The sequence below is a fragment of the Terrapene carolina genome, unplaced genomic scaffold (assembly GCF_002925995.2).
Source record: "Terrapene carolina triunguis isolate 2854851 unplaced genomic scaffold, T_m_triunguis-2.0 Scaffold67, whole genome shotgun sequence".
NCBI lineage: Eukaryota > Metazoa > Chordata > Testudines > Emydidae > Terrapene > Terrapene triunguis.
Window position 1 is genome coordinate 18,415,452 of NW_020664418.1, and position 21,584 is coordinate 18,437,035.

At 43.3% G+C, this 21,584-nt stretch overlaps 1 protein-coding gene across 1 annotated transcript in view; it reads right to left on the reverse strand.

Moving 5' to 3' along the window:
- LOC112107043 (kunitz-type U19-barytoxin-Tl1a-like) overlaps window positions 1-21,476 on the reverse strand; it is a 23,070-nt gene extending 1,594 nt beyond the window's left edge. The window contains exons 1-5 of the mRNA XM_026648243.2: window positions 21,344-21,476; window positions 12,986-13,177; window positions 5,873-6,040; window positions 3,622-3,669; window positions 1,072-1,150 (exon numbers count right to left, since the gene is read on the reverse strand). Coding sequence (XP_026504028.1) covers window positions 1,072-1,150; window positions 3,622-3,669; window positions 5,873-6,040; window positions 12,986-13,177; window positions 21,344-21,422 — 566 coding nt within the window. The 5' untranslated portion in view covers window positions 21,423-21,476. The remainder of the gene's footprint in view (window positions 1-1,071; window positions 1,151-3,621; window positions 3,670-5,872; window positions 6,041-12,985; window positions 13,178-21,343) is intronic.
- Between the last annotated feature and the right edge of the window lie 108 nt (window positions 21,477-21,584).

Below are 21,584 nucleotides of genomic sequence, written 5' to 3' on the forward strand. Positions count from 1 at the left end.
CTGGAGGGAGGAGGCAGGGCTGGGGATTTGGGGAAGGGGCGGAGTTGAGGCGGGGCTGGGGGTGGGGGTAATTAAAAAACGGGGGGGGGGGGCGGCCAAAATTGTTTTTGCTTTGGGCGGCAAAAATCCTAGAGCCGGCCCTGACTCTAGCAATTTATTAGTTCAAATTTTCCTTGTTTCAACAGGTTTGCTTCACAAGTAGAAAAATATAGGAGCAAGAAATACCACCTCAGGATTACCCATTCCCATAGACTGTGTAGCCTAATGAATTAAGGCCAGATCCTCAACGGTATTTAGCCTGCTAACTTCCATTGAAATCAATGGAAGTTAGCAGCCTAAATACCTTTGAGGTTCTGAGCCTAAGTGTCCCCTCTTAATGATCCAGTATTTAAACCCGGTTAATGTTGTACTCACATTAAAAAATCCCCTTCCTGTCAACCAGATAATACAGTTGACCACTTTCTGAACATTATCTAATCCAAATTATTTCATATGTAAATAACAAGGCAAGTGGGAAATAGAACAGTTCAGCCATACAAAGACATTGGGGTAGATCTGCAGATGCTGTAAATCGTCATAGCTCTACTGAAGTAAATTTATTATTTACTGAAGTCAATGGTACTATGACAATTCACACCGTGGAGGATCTATAAGAACAGCCACACTGGAAGAGTATCAAACATTGGAACAAGATAAAATGAGACCCAGCTCCCTCTTGTACCAGTTTGGGTTTATGAACCCCAGGAAGATGCCAAACTATCCACAGTTGCATTTTAACTTGCCATGTGAAAGCTCACTCTAATAACATAGCTTTCCTTATAGCTATCACTACCTTATTTGATTTCCTCCCATGCTTTTTTAAACTACGAAAAGTTTTTAGATTATATTTATTTTATAATACATGTGCTAGTCTCGATGACTGTGGAAACAGAGATTGAGATTGAGCCACCACCCACCTCCAAAGTGAAGGTGAGTTTTTATCCCCTTGGAGAAAAGTCACTGGATTTACAATATCACATACAATATCCACAGTCCCAAACACCTGTATTGAATGGAATGCATAAGTCTTACATTTTCTGAAGGAAAATGGCGAGTGCAGATACCAAGATAACTGCTGCAGTACATCCCACAGTGATTCCAAGCACCAAGCCTGCAGGAAAATCAGTGCATGGTTAACTGGAGAGAATAGATGTCTTGTGTCTTTACATTTCATTTCGCCAATGACAGAGACAGAACAGAAGACTGAATGTCTGAGAAAGCAGCCAGATTGTTTTGGTTTCCACTGCTGCCTGTGCACCAGTAGCTTCAGGGCAGAGCTGGTGACAGTGCCACCGCTCCACGAATGACTTCGTCTTGTGTTACTTCTGCTGATGACAGAAGCAGCCCTTCTATATCCGATTCCTCCAGTACATTGGATACACTTTCTTTGGTACCTTATTGCACATCAGGTGCCCTGTCCACAGTAGGTGGACAGTACAAGAACTGTCACCTGTCAATTTACCCCATGGAAAGGCAGGTCAGTGCTGAGCCATAAGCCCAAAAATTTTGACTTGTGCTAGAGTGGGCAGCCATGGTATTAACTGGCAGCAGCAACAAGGAAGTTATTCATGTTCTGGAACCTAAGGATTGGTCCCCTCCATTGCCCTGGTAAAGGGGAAGAACACCACCACAGCATGCTTCCCTCCCTCTGAACATGGAGCTGGGTCTCAGTGGGAGGGAGCCTAGCCAGGGAGCAGCCATGGCCTGCAGCATGTTCTCCTCAGGACCTGGTGTATTTCTGATCGAGTAATGGATTGAATAGGGTGGCAGATGTGAACGGGAGTTACTACTGCTGGAGATGGGTCTAGCATTCAGCTTGTGGAGGGGAAAAGGGAGAGAATGGCCCATGGCAGCAAAGATCTTACGGAAGCCTTGTGGCCCTGGTGTAGACCGGTCCTCAGAGAGTAGGCCAGAAGGAAAGAACATCCTCTGGAATATATAGGGGGCATGTAGGAGGGATGCTCCACTTTTCCCACAGATCCTCAGATTCCATGAGATTTGCAGACTTGTCTCTCCCCACTCCATGAGGCTGCGTATCCCTCCACTCAGAGGGAGAATGTGGTTCTGCCTTTCCCCCCACCCAGGTTTGACTTTAAGATGGGAACATCAGAGCATCTAGTATTATCCAACAAGAGGCAAATCCTCCCCCTGGTTCCACAGCTGTGAAGATGCCCATAGCACTGGAAGCAGTGGGGTGGGAATACCAGAGGTATGCGTGGGGAGTACGATCACCCTGCATAGCACAGCAGTTCTGCAGAGGGACCCTGCCTGGTAGTGGACCAGTCAGCAAGGGTGATGATCAGCCAGGAGCAGGTCGTCTGTGGGGGACACAGCAGCCTGGGCAAGAGGATTCCTCCCTTCTGGGGGTTGAGCAGAGGGTTTACCCCCAAGCATATCAGATTAAATAACCTGCATCCCTGAAACAGTGCTTCTCTTTGGGTTTCTCTGTAACCCCTCAACTCCCTTGAGAATGGTGCCCCTATCTCAGCTTCCCAAGACCTCAGCTCTGGACCCCAGCATGATTCTGTTGGTTGTGCATATTCCCATGAGCGCGTACAGCAGTTCAGCGTCAAACAATATGAAAAGCAGAAAGTTGGAAGGATCAAAACAGACTAAACAAAAGATCTGCATTAGAATATCCCAAAGCCCAGTGGTCAGGACACTCACCTGAAGATGGCAGATCCCCATTCAAATCCAGTTTCCCACTCAGGCAGAGGGGGACCTAAACTGACCGTCTCCTACATCCTGGGTGAGTACCCTAACTAGGCTAAAGATTATAAGGGAGCTCCTCTTTCCCTACCCCCTGCCCACAGGCCATTTTGTTTTGGGCTCTGCAAGCCACTTAAGAGGCTGACTGCCTAACTTCCCCCAGTTTGTGGACCGCCACCAGAGCTAGCCTGCAGTCTGGTCTTGGCACCTATCTCTGAGAAGAACAGGGCTTAGCACTAGGGTGACCAGATGTCCCGATTTTATAGGGGCAGTCCCAATTTTTGGGTCTTTTTCTTATACAGGCTCCTATTACCCCCCACCCCAGTCCCGATTTTTCACACTTGCTGTCTGGTCACCCTACTTAGCACACACCCTTCTGGTCAGCATCTCCCATTGGGTACCTTAAGCAGCTCCCACTCTAGCATCACCCTCTCAGGTGCCTAGCTCTTCCCATTCATTGTACAGAGCACTGAGGCGCCTAACTCAGGCTATGTGGATTGCAGTGTTGTTTCTCTGATTTTCTAGGTGCCATGACACTCAGCGTTCCAATGCCTACGTCCCTTCCTGGATCTGAGCCAAACCAACCAGGCAAATGGATCAATTGTTTTTAAATGGCCTTTGTTAATTTAGTGGGATGATATTTATGATTAATATTTATGAATTTTAACCTGCATCTGTCCCTTCAATGTAATGTAATTTCAATTAAGTTGTTCCACTGACATAGTGGGAAAGTAATAGGAGACCATTAGAGCTTACTGGAATGATTGGCTACCATTGCAATTCATTACTTTTAGAATAAAATAATCCAAGTAATAACTGCTTCAGATAGCATTGACTGGTGAATTACCATTAAATAAAAAGGTATCAGCTTACCTACATCAGGCCCTTCATCTTCCTTTCCTGTTTGTTCACACGCAGGAGCTAAAAGCACATATATTACCACACATTGGTCTTTGGCATTATGATAATGAATTCAGTGTTATTTTTAGCTTCCTTTTTCATTGCAACCCCAATTCAGTAAAGCACTTTAAGCACATGCTTTACTCACTTGCTTATGTGCTTTCCTGAATTGTGGTGTTTATGAATAAAACAGAAAAGCTAAAGAAGTTTCTTCATTAGCTCGAATGTAGCCAGACTGATAGCTTGTAGAGCAGCCTTTAGTGGTCAAGGTAAGTTACAAATGCTTGAGCAAGTTTGATTACATCCAGCAGAGAGCAGTGGTGCACACAAGTTATCAAATACATGAAATTGTAAAAGGCCGATTTTAATGTCACACAATGGGTATGCTTGTAATGCAGTCTCTTTGTCTATTGAAAAATATCCACTTTGAGTGTTTGGAAGAAGGAAGTGTTACAAGTGACTTGCCAATGGAGGAATAAAATGTGGATTGCTGGGGAGAATCTGACTAGGAAGATTAGCTGTACATGATCTCTGGAATGCTGATAACAAGGAATTCAGATTAAAATCATCCTTTATGTTTTATACAAAGAATAAAAATGAAACTTCTGTAATACATACCATCTGATTGAGAGCTGGATCCGACCATCCTTATTCAGATTGTAAGGTAACAGTTTGAAAGTAACAGTCTAATTAAAATGATGTCTAAAAAAATCCTATGGGGGCTATGCACAGGGTGCATATCTCTTTAGAATGTGGCCCTAAGAATCAGTGCTACAGGATAAAAACATCTGCTGAGCATAGCAGAACACAATTCGTACCCTACTTAAAGACCTATGCATAATGTTCTGCTATAGAATATGTGCAGACAGCTACCATGGACTTCAACAGGAGCCATCCATGAATATCTAAAGCCAGAATTCGGCCCTAAGTTGGTAGCACTCTGCATATTCAGAGTATTTATACTAAAAGAAGTAAAATACACAAAGGTCAGCTTCATGATTGTTAATGTCAGTTGTGTTTTTCAGCAATGAGAGAGAGAGAGAGAGACAGACACTAAGTCTGTGAGAAGCACAGGTAACTTTGGCAATAAAAGGATATGAGGGATAAGCAGCAGCCACACTGACAAGTCATGTTTTGTCACTAGTGTTATTTATTGCGTAGGCAGTTCCAAGAATGGCCACTTGAGGTCAGTCAAGGTGTCGGCTCTCTAATACTTACATACAAAACAAATATTAGAGGACCTTAAAGTTGTAAAATCAGGCACTCAAAAAAAGTTAATTTAGGCCCCCGTGCATATGCATTATAATACAGTTTTAATTACATGATCTCATGCCATATTCCACAGGAGTCCTGCCTCATTCAGTGCACAGGATGAATGTTACTCAATTAATCAAGATTGTGTAGGGAATTGTGCTGTTGTCTGTAAGACTATTGGCCTTGTTGCTGTAGAAAGTTTGAAGGCGGGGGACTGCAGGAAGAAAAAGGAGGGTCTCCTGGTTAAGGCAGTTGAATGCTGCCCTGGAGAAGTGGATTCTACCCCTGCCTCTGGCACAGATTTCTATGTGATACTGGGCAAGTCATGTAAACCAAGTTTTCATAGATGGCCACTAAGTGTTCTTTATTTATAGATGCCCAACTTGAGACACCTGGGGTCTGATTTGCAGAAGTGGCAAGCACCCACAACTGCAGCTGAAGTCAATAGCAGCTGTGCTCTGAACATATAAAGTGATAAATATTCTGAAAAAATCAGGCTCTAGGCATCTCAAACTGAGCATCCAAAATTAGAAGATATTTGACAATTTTGGCCTTCACCTCTCTGTGCCTCAGTTTCCCATCTGTACAATGGGGAGAATACCTTTCTACCTCACAGGGGTGTGTGTGTGTGTGTTAAGGTAATTTTATTAATATTTGTGAAGCACTCATATATGACAGAGATGAGTATAATAAAAAAATGATGAAATTAATTCTTTGCCTCAGGTCACCGTCCCATGCTGCACTGAATAAACACCTGGCTTGGACAATTTCAACGTAAACAGTTAAAGTTTGTCCAAGTTATCAGCACCTGAAAATGGGGTTTTATAATGGAACATATTAGGCAACCGTAGCTATTTGCAGTGCTACCAGCTCTGCCTAAAGCAAGTCATACCTGATCAGGACAGTGGGTAATGGACCTTTAGATACCCACATCTCTATGTGAAAGTACCATAGAGTGCACTGTACATACCCTGAGCACACTTCCGGCAACATGTTGTCTCATTAACAAATCTATTTCCATTTCCTGCACAACCTCCATAAATGAAGGGCCTACACTTCTTCAGCGTATGATCAAAATACCACAACAAGTAGGTCCCTTTACAATGTCCAAGATCCTTCTCCAAGAGGCAAACACGGTCTGTATGAAGAACAAAAGGTTAAAATCAGAACACTGGAGATGAAGCAACTCTGAATTAGCCTAATCTGTTTTCTTTCGTTCTGATCTGCTTAGCACCATACAGTAATTTAAAATACAGGATTTCACACACAAAACCACTGAATTCAAAGTGATATGATCAGTTTCTACTGACCAACATATACAGTAATAAAGTCCCTTAACTACAATGCATTCCTCAGCCAATCTCATCCTCAAATATCTGCATAGAGAGGCTCTTCAGTGTTTCTCCGGAAGATTATCTAGTCTGGGCTCTAGCAGACTAGTTTGTTATCAATAAGAAAGCCAGGGTTACCTATCATAGATATACTAAAAGGATAAGATATACAACATATTTGATTAGCTTAATGGCAGGTGTATAATGGGCCAAAGTCTACTCAGTTACACCCATTAGTTCAATGAGGTTGCACAGGTAACCAAGGGCATAACTTAGTCCTGTGTGTTAGTAGGAACCAGTTCCTCTATGACGTGGTGTAGGACTTGAAAGTCTCATTTACTGGCCCAGACTTCTTGCACATACACAGCAATGTGGAGTAGTAGATAGGACAGTGACCTAGGACCCAAGAGCTCTGGGTTCTGTTCTTGACTCTGCCACTGATCTGGCGTGACCTTGGGAAAATCACTTCATGGGGAAGTATTCTAGTTTTAAGATTTTAAATTCTCTGGGGTATGAACTGTCTCATGTGTTTATATAGTGGGTCCCTGATCTCAGCTGAGACTTCTTGGTGAAATTATAATATATAACAGTGTATGGGGGGGGAGAGGGGGAGCTATTTTCCTTCAGATCAAGCCAGCGGTGTTATATATTTTAGGAAAGAAAGGCTGAGAATGTTGAGTGAGTGACACATCGAGTTCAGAATGTCTATCCCTGATTAAGAATCTAAGCCTAATGCACTTAAAGAGTATTACACATGATTTCTTGGTGGTATCGCCAACAAATGCTTTATAACAGCTTTTTTGAATTATAATGTTATAAGTCACAGCACCTTTTCAAGAAGAGGAAAAGCTTTCAATGAAATGCTTATATCATGTTCTTATTTTTGTAAATTTAAATGCTAATTTTAAAGCTACCGATCCAAGGCTTTTGGCCGTCTAATACATCACTAATACAATGAAATCCCAGCAGCTTTACAGTAATCATTCAGCAGCTTAGCCAGCCAGCCACCTACAGGAGCTCCCTCTCTACCCTCCCCCTGTATTGTTGTAGGAAGTACATACTCAGAGCCCTCTCCAGAAACCCCATCAAACAAATGCAGAGCACCCAGAGGGTCACCAAGTTCAGGCCATTTTGGACCAATGAGGGAGCAAGTTTCAGAATCCTGGAACCCTCACAGAGCACGCCCTGCCAGCTACCCCCTCTTTTATAAAAAGGGGGGTCCAGCTAACTGCACTTGTTGCAGTATTCAGATTTAAGAACACACAAAGTAAAGAGACAATTGATGCTCTCTTGGATAGATTATTTCCACCCCAGTTCCCTATGTGTATTTCCAGGGGGCACCCTGACACAAAGTAAAGTAATTTCAAAGCCCAGAATTGATCCCCTTCATTCCCCCTCTTTATACTGTAGCTCTGAATGAAACCATCTGAATTTCCACTCCACGGGTTTAATGGTTTTCTTATAACACTCTGAGGTGGGTCCCTTCCATTCCAAGTGACTTATTCTCAGTGATGATGACATTGTAATAGCCTAATAAGGATTCTCACAGTTGTAGAATACGTACATAGTCCCATAGTGAAAAAAGCTATATTTATTCTAAACTCAAATTCAAGTATGTATCGGAGATCTACAGAGCAATTGTGTTCCTGTAAATGTGACACAAGAAACAGATTGGAATTAAGGTAACCTGATCAAAATTGCTTATTATGGACAGGATCCATACGGGTTGGATAACACAAAAGATTCTCTAGAAAGAGTGGGACTCAGCGTTCTGCTGACATGGTCTATGGCAGAGTTGGAATTATAGACCAGATCCTCAGCTGGTATAAACTGATGTAGTTCTACTTACTTCGATAGAGCTATACATTGATTTACACCAGCTGAAGATCTTGTTCTATTTGTTTTAAACCACATTGAAAGATTGTTTTCCTCTCCTTCATACTGGTAACTCAGGGTGACTAAAGGCACAATGCATCCGAAGAAGTGGGTTGTAGCCCACGAAAGCTTATGCTCTAATAAATTTGTTAGTCTCTAAGGTGCCACAAGTACTCCTGTTCTTTTTGCGGATACAGACTAACACGGCTGCTACTCTAAAGGCACAATGTGATGTTGTGCCACTCTTAGAAGAAACTTGACCTTTCCCATGATTTGTGTTTTGCCCAGAGTGACAGCTCTTTCCTGCCCTTGACAACACCTCAAAACTTTGAGACAACTGTCTAAACATACCCGATTCTGTCATTTCTGAGCATATCTGCAAAATACAATCCCTAGAATGGACATTTTTAAAGGCTACTTTGAGATCTTGGGTAACTGGTGATGTGAGCTCAGAGAATTGGATGCCTCCTTCAGAGGCAAACACATTCATTCTCACACTTCCACAGCACAACCTGGATAAAGAAATAATAATCTTTACCAGGGCTTTGGAGCTGTGCTCCAGCTCCGCTCCAGCTCCAGGCAAAAACCTGCAGCTCCACTGCTCCGCGCTCCAGCTCCGGGCTCCGCTCCAAAGCCCTGGATTCTTTACTCTAGTACCTTCATATAAGAAACTCTTCAGAGCAACCATGTAATTGGCAGGACAGTGTCAAGAATTATAATTGTGAAGATGAGCAGTACAAATTTGCTCCAAACTTGAGCCCTGAAGGAAGGCAGATGAATTCAAAGGCACTGATCCCATAGAGCACATTCTGGTAGCAGCAGTACTCACAGCTGCAGGAGAAATTAGCAATAGTGGAGCACTGTGTACAGCAGACAAGACAAGGAACTACAATCTCTTTTCCAGCTGCAGAAAAGGAGCTTTGGGGGAAGAAATTAAATCCTAGACAGACATTCACAAGATCTCCCAAAGGCCTTGCCTATCTGGGCCTGTATTACAGATTTTACATTAAAATGATCTCAAGGATTCCAGTAGAAGGCTTTTTGAACAACTAAAGTATTTCCCTTGTAGTATTTGCAACCCAAACCTTGCTTCATCTTCTGTCATGCATTAGCACAATGCTGCAGAGTATAAATAAAGGAGAAAGTGACTATATATTTCACTCAGTTTGCGTAAAGAAAACAGAAAAGAGTAAATGGAATAAGCAATCTCCATTTTTAAAAAAAGTCTCCAGTTTTAATTACCTAAGATGTTATTCATACCTGGTAATGAATTCTTTTAAACTGAAAGTTCTCCTATGTTTTGCAGTTTTACATACCAGTCTAATCAATTGTTAAACTGCCCATCTTCCTCTATGCAACAGTGTGAGTGACATCAGGTTGAAAGCCAACAGGGTTATTTCCTTTAACTAGCTTTAGGGCTTGCTAACACTTACAGTAACTGCTTATGTAAATTTCATGTGACAGTCTCTTCAAACGCAATCTTGCAAGAAAATCATGGTTGTGTACTCATGCTTCTAACACTATTAAGTGCTCAGGAGTATTCATTACATCCTTTCATTGGTCAAAATAGATCATTGTCTATCTAGCACAGGGGTTCTCAAACTGGGGGTCGGGACCCCTCAGGGGGTCAGGAGGTTATTATATGGGGGGGTCACGAGCTGTAAGCCTGCACCCCAAACCCCGCTTTGCATTCAACATTTATAATAGTGTTAAATATATTTTTTAAAGTGTTTTTAATTTATAAGGGGGGGTTGCACTCGGAGGCTTGCTATGTGAAAGGAGTCACCAGTACAAAAGTTTGAGAACCACTGATCTAGCGCAACTGATTTCATTCCACTATGACTACAGCATTATGAACATGTTTGGTCTAAAGATTTTGGAGAGGGCTAGTTAAGTAAGCTTGGGTGTATTAAACAAACAAAAAAAGCCTGACTCATTTTACATAAAGTGTGCTGGGGATACAGAGAAGAACTCTTAGGTTCTCACAAACCTCCTGCTGAAGTGGAACCCAACACCGTCCATTAGACTGAAACATTTGGCACTCATGCTGTGTTGGAGTTAACCAAATCAGAGAACAAAACCACAAGGAAAATGTAAAGGAGCTCTTAAGTAATTTAGGAGCCCAAGTCCCAGTTAGCTAACTAAGTCACATGGGGAAAAACACAAAGCACGAACTTTTGCATTGAAAATATTGAATACTCAAACTGTTTTCAAGTTTTAGATTTTCCTCCCTCCATGAATAGCTTATGAACAACTTTAAGTGAAATAGAGATGAGCACTTCATAATCTATCTGCAAAATTCAACTAATAAATGATGTGTTACAAATTATTTGCTTGTTGCTAGTATATACCAAAGCATTTAGAGGGGTAGAACTAGAAAGAATGGAATGAAAACAACAGAAGGGAAATTTTGGCTGAGTCTCAGGAGGGAAAAAACAAGTCTCCTAATAGCAAGATCTAGTAGGCTATGGAAGAGACTTCCAGAGGAAGTGGTGGATGAAACCTTGTCCAATCTATTTATATATGTCCCAAGCCAAGCACTAGAAAACATCCTGCCAGGAACCATCCTGCATTGGTAGTGAGATAGACAGGGTGAACTAATGGGTCTTTTTCGGCCCTAATTTCTGTTTGTACAGTACACAGCAGTAGAAGCATGGCAGCTGTTTCTGTGTCTGTAAATTGTAACTGTACACAGACTGTATCATTTTCCCCCTACATTAAACAAGTATGTTTGTAGCCAAAATATTCTGCATGGTATTTCTCCTGCACTGTTTGTTGTAAGCCCCAAGGCATCTGCCTCTGTGCTGCACATACTCAATTCTAGCTTTGTTTAAATAACTCTCCACTGTTGCCTGCATATATCTGATCCTAGTGCCACTTTGCTCTAGTGGACGTATATGAACAAACAGGTTTGATGGCTCAGAACACTTTTGTCCTGGTCAATTTCTATTCTAAAGTTGTGAGCAAGCATCTCTGGGCAAAATGCCTACTGTTCGCAGGGCTAGCACAAGGCCCTTAACTTAGGATGGGCTGAAATGAGACTTGCCTAGTAATTGGGGGCATTTCACCCTGGGATAGTTGAGAGGGAATCCTAATTCATACGCTCATAGACTTGTCCATGGGACAGACAAATGGGAGATTTCCTGGGACTTATCCTTGCAACATTCCTAGTTCCTTCTCCTTTACTGGATGCAAAGTAATATTTCAAGCTCAGTTGTTCCCAGTGTTCAGCTGCAATCTGAATACAAAAGGCAGAACTGGCTCAAACTCCCTTTCCCCCAGGCCTCTGCCCGTTTCTAGCACTGAAGTAGGCCTTTTGAAGGTTTGTTTCCAGGTTCCAGATGGAACTGGAAGAAGAAATGGTAAAAGACAGCAGGAGGAAGGGGCGGTTATTAGGATTTTGCACCTGCTCTGAAGTGGGAAATCATGGGAGTCTCCTGAGAAACTACGGTATGTTCTTCATTAGTTTCCCAAAGCAGTTCAGATAAGCACCCACACTTTTGGTTGCTTATATACACAGCAAACCCAAACTCTGAACTGACTGACAATATCCAAATGAGAATAAATCAGCCACCAATTTACAGGACCTTAAATAGAGACCTTCTGTGGAGTGCTGGAGAATGAGCCAACACCTCATATCCACAGCCCTTAACTTTTAGACGCAGAGAAGGACCCAAGTCATAGTTTGGATCTGGACTTGCTTTAGACACTAAAAATAATGTCCAAGACACCCAGATGTAATTCCAGTAGTTAAGGTGGTGAAATCTTGCCAGGGGGAGAGGATCAGGAAGTTATAGTATTTAGTATGAGCTGAATTTTTAATGTTATGAAATACTTTAAAGGCTGGAATTTACTACTAGCACCTTGAGGAATGTAGTGTTACCTCATAGGATGGAACTAAACTAAACTGAAAGACTAGTAAAAAAAAACAACCTAGAGTTATCTCCATCAAACATTTCACAGTTTATGTAATAAGGCTGAAGAGCCAGAGAAGTGTTTCCTATTTCAGGGTTGGCAATATTCAGTTTGGCACCAGTTACATATCTAAGAGCCAACATCTCATAATCTTGCAGAGCTAAAAAGAGGAGTTTTTCTATGACGGTAAAGGGGAGATCCCCAAACTGTCCAGTAGAACATACAGCACTTGCTTCTAGCCAGCTCTGAGATACCAGACTTCAAATCATGTCCAGGAAAACCATCTTTAGGAAATTTTAACAGATTTTTAAATATGTACTGACTATAATTTCTCTCCTTCTGAGTCCTACACAGTTAGACTCAGGGTCAATATTGCGGGAATTTCAGTGGCCATCAGGGATCGCCTCCTCCAGCTGGCAGTAGTATACAAAGCACACGTCATCTTGTTTCAGGAAATACATACTACCACTACTACTCAACAATCAATCCCTGTCTTTGCTGTTGTGTCTCACCTCCATTACAGGGATATTGCCTGTACCTAGGATGGCATCCTACATCAAGGAAGGCATTCCAGCAACTCCAGTCTCATCATCAGGTCCAAATGATATAATCGAATGTCAGGCTATAAAAGTGAAGGACCTGACCCTTATCAATGTCTACAAACCTCCATCTGCCAACTGGCCAATTCCTCTCCTCCCCACTTTCTCAGGACCTTCAGTCTACTGTGGCAATTTTAACTTATACCGTTCCCACTGGGGATACACTGATGATGATGTGGATGGAGTAAAGCTAGAGGAGTGAGTGTTGATGGTCGACCCGCAGCTTCTTTATGATCCTAAGCAGCCATCACTTTCAATAGCAACAGATGGGCTTTGGGTTTTTCTCCTGACTTTGCCTCTTCTACAATTAGAAGAAGCTATGCTGAGAATGGAAAAGTCAAAATAAAGGCCAATCTGACTTACCATCATCCGGATAGATTTGTTCAGCTAACGTAGAGCATCTCTTCATACACTGCCTGTCAGTGAAGAAGCGATTCCCATTCCCACCAGCACCTCTGTATGCAAATGGTTTACAGCGATCCGTGGTTTTATCATAGTAGAGTCGGATCCCAATCTTGTCTCCATGTATCCCTTCATCCATTGGCTCATTACATACTGCTCCAGGAAACACCAAAATGGAAAGCATGTTACTCACAGACAAAGTCTACCTAGTAATATTTACAATGGCAAGAGGTGCTAGTTTATTCTGGTATAATTTCCCCATTTGGCCTGATAATGTTCTCATTGCTACACTGAAGTGCCATTTTAAGGTGGCTTGCCCAGTGTTCTTGCTGAGAGCGACCTCGTGGTAGAACTCTTACCAAGGTGTAGCCATTGCCCCAAGGGGTATAGCGGGTGGCATGAGAAAGAATCTCCTGTGGAGAGGCTACAACACCATTCCAAAGGCTGCTTCAACCCAACAGCTGCACCGCCAACACATTCCCTTCCCTGAAGGAGTGAGGGCCAGAATATTTAGACTGTCTAAATCACTTTGCTTTGAAATTTCTAATGATAAAAAATAAGCAGAATAACTTTTGTAAATGCATTTTGTAAAAAAGTTTTTAAAAAAACAGACATCTTTCAGGCCTTCAGACAGGAAAAAGGCACTAACTCAATTTCTCCTCTCCCCCCTTTTGCTGGTCACCTTTAGAGACTAAAAGCTATGACAGTAGCTTCTTTCATGTTAGTTTTTAGAGCCAACCCTGTTAACAAACAGCCAAAAACCAAACAAGCTTTTTATATCTCACTCCAAAGCTAACAAAATACCAATTCACTGTGCTGGCTGGACCACAGCTTGCTTTGAATTTCTGCACCAGTGGAAACTGTTCTACAAGTCTGACATTGGGGTAACCTATTTTAACCATCCAGTAGTGACTTAAAGCACAGGTTCCTATGTTATCAGTCTCAACCCAAAAGACTAAGCGGTTAGTAAACATGGAGTTGGATAAGGGTTAATAGCTATCTGTCTGGTTCCATTTTAAAATATACCATTAGCTCAGATGATGGGCAGCTGACACCAGTGAGTCACATCAGACAACTTAAGGATATTTTGGAAGAAGCTGTAGAGTAGTTTGTTTGCAATCACAAGCAGACTGTTTAGTTCTTTGCTTTTGTTTTGCATTAGAGGAAGAGATGCATAGAAATTAACGAGCAATATTTCCCTGTTCTTTTGGCTTTTTTATTTGATTATGGGAAAACATAAAGCAGTCAGAGCATAAGACTTTGCACAGCAATGTAGACCCTCCAGGAGGAGCCAAGGTTATTTGGGGCCAGATTGTACCCATCCATTGCCTGGTAATGCTAGAGGGGAGACACAAGATGACGATATCTGCTCCCTCTAGGGCTATGTTTACACTACCGTGGTAAGTCGTCCTACTGTAAGTCGACGTACCTTAGGTAGAGTTACCACGGGGTCTACACCGCAGGGGGTCGACGGGAAAAAATCTCCCATCGACTTACCTTACTCTTCTCATCGGGGGTAGAGTACAGAGGTCAATTGCAGAGCGACCTGCAGTCGATTTGGCGGGTCTTTACTCGACCTGCTAAATCGATCACCGGTGGATTGATCTCAGAGTGTCAATCCCAGCTGTAGTGTAGACCTGAAAGGGTCAGGCATAGTCAGTCTCTGTGCTCTGATTCTATCAGCACAAGCTGACCAGAGGAAGGATGGAATGGGGCAGTGAAGTCATTGTCATTGTCCCACCCCATTCCTTTTGCACTGGCTAATGGTGCTGGCCAGCTGCAGAGAGGGAAGTACACTGCACCAGTGGACATTACCTCTAATGTACAGACAGGGAATTGAGGCAGACGTCAAGAGTCAGCGGCAACGTCAGGAACTGAAATCTAGAATCCTGCAAGATGAAGATTGTGAGAGTGGAGCCCTGAGCCATCATTCTTCGTTGTGCAGGCCAGGGTCAAACTGTAATTGCCTTAAAGACTCCACTCCTCTTGGATAAAGCTCAGTCTGAACATAGCTCTTGGCTACCCATGAGCCAGTAACATGAAGCAAGCTGATGGGAACAGGCCCTGCCAGTTGACAAGGACCCTGTGCTCAGCGTAGGTCATGAGGCACTGATTAGTCATATTGGTTTGTTGTTACCCTCACACACATTTCTGAGTCAACGGCCGGCCCTCATTGCTGCTCCTTTTCTCACTTCAATTGCCCACAATGGCTACTCAGGCGTGGGTAAGAGCTGCACTTACCACTGCAGCCCCTGGATAATAATCCTACCAATGACCACTATGCACATAATCTGCCATTACTTGTATGGCCTTGCTACTCTCTGTGCACCCGTCATGCACCCCTCTTGCTCCAGCCCTCAGAACAGGCAGGCAGAGTGGCCTGCACACTTCACAGAGTTCATTGCTCTGAGAAGTTGCTGAATACTTGTGCTTTGGCTCGCTGCCCACCTCAATCAAGCGCGGTCTGAACCGACCTTGTGTGCTGAAACACCCACTTCTTCATAATACAAGACCTAAGTCTGCCTGCGCACACAGTCTCCTACTCAGCTCTCAGAGCCAACACAAGCACATCCTGTGAATGAAGCAGATGGAGCAGAGAAACTGCCGGGAGGCCAGTGACAAAAATGATCCTGTTATTATAGGAGTTATTTATGGAGGGATCCAGAATCAATACAAAGTACAGTGAGAAAAATGCTGTGTTCCATTTTTAGCAGGAAGCCTTACTAAACAGTACCTCTCGCTTCTTGGCTTGCTTACTGTCTGGCTCCCTTTTTATCCAGGCTAAATGGCTTTCCGGTGTATACAGCCAGGACAACTATAGTGATTTACCATTGCACACCTATTATTTGGTTTCTATCTAAAGCTGACGTGAGAGCTCCATGCATTTACACTCAAGGGACTGCTGGAAAGGTCCCTTCACTTTCTCAGAAAATTTGCTGTTGCCACCTTGGAAGAATAATTCCCCCACCCACATCTCACCCACTTCTCCACATGTACAAAGAACCCTGTTAATCACAGCACTGACCACAGAACAGCTCTCTCCTTCAAGATTAGTTTGTTATTTCACCATTTCTCTACTATGAAACTGCCAATAATCTAGGCTCTCATTTATGCCTTCTTCACTTAGTGGAAGACACCACTGTTTGATAGCTAGCCAGAAGGCTTGACAGAGAAGACTATTTTTGGTACCCAAACCCTGCTGTGCACCCTTCATACTACCAGCACGCAACATCCCATGGAGACTCAGATGCTCAACTCCACTCTGAAGGATCCTCATTAAGATAAACCATAAAACTAATTTTGGTTCCAGATAAGAGGGTGACCCTAAATCAAGCTGACATGGGACATTCACAAGCTGCCATGAAAGACCAGGTGTGGGGCCAATCAGGGCCGGTGCAACCTATTAGGTGACCTAGGCGGTCGCCTAGGGCACTAGCATTTGGGGGGTGGCATTTTCTTCGGCGGCAACTGCAGCGGCCGGATCTTCGGCCGCCCTGGTCGTCATCAGCATTTAGGCAGAGGGAGCTGGGGCAGGGGGGCACGGGGAGGGCCGCCTGCAGCATGTAAGGGGGGGGGCGGCACACAGGGGAACTCCCCGCCCCAGCTCACCTCTGTTCCACCTCCTCCCCTGAGCACGCTGCCCCGCTCTGCTTCTCTCCCTCCCAGGCTTGCGGCACCAAACAGCTGATTGGCACCGCAAGCCTGGGAGGTGGGAGAAGTGGAGCAGCGACGGTGTGCTCAGGGAGGAGGCGGAGCAGAGGTGAGCTGGGGTGGGGAGCTGCCACACAGCTCCCCGGGTGGGGGGGGGAGGGCACCTCAGGGCGGAGGGGGGGTGGGGAGCTGCTGCAGGGGGCGGCGCCTCAGCGCGGGGGGGGGATGGGGAGCTGCCGCAGGGCTCGGGGAGGGGGGAGGGCGCAAGGTGGAAGTTTCGCCTAGGGCACGAAACATCCTTGCAACGGCCCTGGGGCCAATGTTTGGATGAGGACTACAGACAAAGAGGACGTTAATAGGGTTAATATTACTATTTTTCATCAAGCTGCTTTACAAACAGCAACTCATTAATCCCCACACATCCCTTGTGGGGGGAGGAAATCAGTCCATTTTACAGAAGTGGAATGGACACCAATTTCCTCTTTGGCCTTGGACCTGTCACTTTAACCTCTCTGCTGACAGGACATTTGTAAAGATTAGTGAATGTTTATGAAGTACTCTGAAGACAATGGGGGAGGAGACAGGTAGACAAAAAGCATATCATCATACTGTGCTCTTAACAAATCCCCTTGCATCAGTTAAACTGGGATACAGTGAAATGCAGCAGGACTTGATTTTTATAGCTTGCAGAAACTGAAAACACTGGGGAAATGTTTCTCATAGCACCAAAAAACAAGATTTGAGAGAAGTAAAGCTTTGTAGAGAAGAAACTTTCAGGGGAGCAGTACCTCTTGCATTCTTATTCTGCTCTGCTACTGACTTCCTTGGAGGAAGCCACTTAACCTCTCTGCCCTATTGTCCCCGTGTTACAATAGGAAACATTTACCTCTCACACGTGTAAAGGTTAATCAGTTCATGTCTGAGAAGAGCTTTGAAGATGGAAAGTGTGAGATAAAGGCAGAGTATTGCATTCTAAACTCATTAGCCACAATTTCTTATCACATCGCCTACCACTCATAATTTATAGCAGGTCCTAGGCTGAAGGCCAGATGGGATTTGCTTTGAGATACCCATGCACTTGCAGATGTTCTTACACCTCATCTTAACCTGTTTGGTGCTGGTTTTCCCACACATGATGTCATTTGAAACAGACATTTCATCGAGACTAAAGTACAGTTCAACTTATATCAGGTAAACTCTGACATTTAAATAATTTAAACCAGCAGAGATTTTAATTAATGAATAGACTTCTGTCATAATTACAAGGTTCAGCTGTGGCACAATCACATTTTTAATTTCCTAGCTAGATATTTGCTCTTATCTTTATTTTGTCAGTTCTTTGCAATCTAAATGGAGTCCAGAATGTCAATGAGTTCACTTCAGCAAGGTTGAAAGAGGAGCAAGGAGAAATGGATTGAGTAAGAGGCTTAAGAAGGCAAGAGTCTGAACAGAGAGGAACCTTAGAATGCTTTGTGTGAAATACCCAGAAATGTCTGTAGGAATGTGGTGACAACACCTTTCTGCCAGCTATAAACTAAAAGTAAATGGAACTTCTGATAAACATAATCAGATGTTCACACAAATGATCCATTCAGACTTCCATAGCAATTGAAAGTCTACGCCACATATTCAGAGCTGGATTGTTTGGCTAACCCATCCTTTATCATCTCTATGGGTCAAAGATCTGTTTATGGTGAACAATAATGTACAGACAGTGACTATGTTATGCTGTATTGAACACACACACAACATCATTAAAATCACCTAGTGCAGAGAGTAATAAACCCAGCATACAGAAGGAAAGTAAATCAAGTCTCCAACCAAAGCCTTGTCCGTTTAAGTATGGCTGCACATAAGGTGAAGCTAATCCACTGTGCTGAACATCTTGTGTTCACTCCCACCAGCCTCCGGACAGATCAGGGGTTTGATCGTGCAGCATTTCTCAGGCAACTCATCCTTGCACACAGGAGCCATTCTATTGAAGTCAAAGGATAAATGTCCTTAATACAAAAATAGCATTATTACTCGCAAATGCTTAACATGTCAGTGACACAAATAACTCAACCAATGGAGAACAACATAAGGAAGGCCCTTCCACCAGCCACATCTCTTAAAACTTGAGATGATACACCTGACTGCTGGCAGGCAACTAGTAAGTGTAGATTCATTGTCGGTGCATGTCTCCAACCATTTTGGAGTATCTGTCTTTCAAGAAATTGTAGGCTGCTTGAAATAACGGTCTTGAGCATGTCCTCTTCCTGTTGTGAGACTAAGGGCTAGACCAACCAAGGGATTTACATGCCTAACTGCCACCTTAGGCACCTAACTCCAAAATTTAGATCCTCAAAACCCCACATCGCCCTACAGGCACCAAAATTTCTGCCCATAGGCATGTGCAAAGCCACCTAACTCCTGACACTTCCAAGCAGCTCCGCGCCTAACTCTTGCCTGAGCCCCAGTGGCCTTCTCAAATGAGGTGTTACCCCACATTTAGATGGCGGTGGTAGCCTCTCTCTCCCTGTCTCTCCTCTTGAAGCTGTTCCACTTTGTATGAAAAGCTTAAATATTCAGTGCGCCACTGAGAGAATGATAACGACTATGTAAGCCTAGCTGTTAGGGCATTCACCTGGGAGATCCATGTTCAAGTCCCTGCTCCAGCGAATATCTAAATAATTTATAATTTAGATAAGCTTCAACAAGAGAGCTTAAGAGAGCCACACCCCAGCCTATCGCATAGCTCAGTGGTTAGGGCCACAGGCGCCAACTTTTGTTGGCACCGGTGGGTGCTCACGCCCTCCTGCCCCCAGCCCAGCCCCGACTCCGCCTCCTCCCTGCCACTATTGGACCCCTCCCCAAATCCCTGCCCCGGCCCCGCCTCTTCCCCGAGCGCGCCATGTTCCTCCTCCTCCCTCCTCCTCCCAGCACTTGCCGCGCGAAACAGCTGGCATGAAACACGTGGGAGAAGCCAGACAATCACGATGCTCTCAAATAAACTCACACAGGAAAATGATAAAAGACAAAAACATCACATCACCTGTGGGTGAACACTTTTCACAAAGCAATCACTCTATATCTGACCTATCAGTCCTCATCCTCAAAGGAAACCTGCACAACACTTTCAAGAGACAAGCATGGGAGTTTCAATTCATAACTTTGCTAGAAACTAAATATCATGGACTGAATACAGACACTGGATTTATGGCTTATAACAACAATCCATAACCCACTAACCACCCCTCCGCCCCAAACTACTCCCTCCCTATGACTGGAGAGGTGTTAACGGGCCACTTCACCTTGAAATATGTCCTAACTATTTATGCTCAACCTTCTATTCCATCTTGTGTTTAGCTGTGACATTCTGAGTAAGGGCTTGTCTACACTTAAAATGCTGCGCCAATGCATCTCTGTGCCACTACAGCACTTCAAGAAAGACACTATCTGTGCCAACAGGAGGGCTTTTCCTGTCGGCATAGGTAATCTACCTCCCCAAGAGGCAGTAACTATGTCACTCTCCCATCAACATAGTGCTGTCTACACCAGGATTTAGGTCAGCATAACTGCGTCGCTCAGCAGTGTGGAAAATCCATACTGTCTGGAAATCAAGACTAATAGCAGACAGGTACAAAAACAAGCACTGTACTCTCTATCTTTATATAGAGTCACATGGGATGGGAAAAAGTGTAGACAAGTGGTTAATTATACATATTGCAGCTGAGGAGCAATGAGCATATTTAAAACAATCAAGTCAAACACCACATGCAGAACAATCCTACAGCAAAGTAAAAGGTGGCCTCAGATTAAATCTAGAGGACTATTTTTTTTAAAAATTGGGCATGCATTAGCATAAAATTCTACATGAAAGTATTGCAATTCTGCATACAATTCAGTGTGTGATTTCCATCATTTGCTGGTTTGGATGAATATTTTATATGCTAACACTTACATCTTCAAAACTGTAAATGAAACTTCACCAAGCTATTGTCAAAAAGAAACCTAGTGAAAATCTTAATTTGGGTGTATTTCTTGCAAGATAAATGTTAGACATGTTAAATATGAACAACAACGCACCTGGATTATGCGCTTTTAGTCAAAACTTGAGTAGGCTCCAAGTATTTGATGCAGATCTATTATTTTGTAGTCACGCAAGTGGCAATGTATTGTATCCATGACAATACAATACTGGACTGGATAAGTAACATTACGTATATTTCTCAAGCCATCTTTTCCTAAAACTGATCACAACTCATGTGAAAAGAAACAAATCCAAAAACACTTGGCACCCATCCCTAATCTCATTTGAAATATTCTGCTAGACAGCCATGAAATTGTGTTTACTGGAGAGAATAATAATTCCTTGTATTTATGTAACACTAGTTAAAGAGGTGATCACAGCATGCTTATACTTGTGACGGGGAAGATGGAAAGTATATTATGCTATGGACACTGCATAAAAAAATGTCAGAAGGCAGGTGAAAAGTAACTTCTGAAAAGGGAATTTGAGGGAGGCAGCATGTAATTTACAGGTGGGGATTTGGCCAGGGCATTGGATTTTTCAATTCCTTCCGAAAAGCTCCATAACCATGTAGTCTATAATGACCAATGGTCAGCACCTTGGTGTTGTACATCATACAAAATAAAAAGGTATGTTAAAGAAAGTAGCTCTCTTACCTTCCAGTCTTGCTGATGTAAAGAAAACAAGGCAAGTACAAAATAAAACCACAGTGAGCGCAATTCTACAGCTGTTCATTGTGCTTCTGGACCCACACTCATCCCCCCCTTGCCTTGGAAAACACACTATCTACTGTCCACACTGCTTATCTGAAAGTGCAAAGTTCACTTCAAAGATCAATCTTTTTGCCAATCATAATGCAACATGCACTAATCATTAATAGCTAGCTAGCTATTGTAA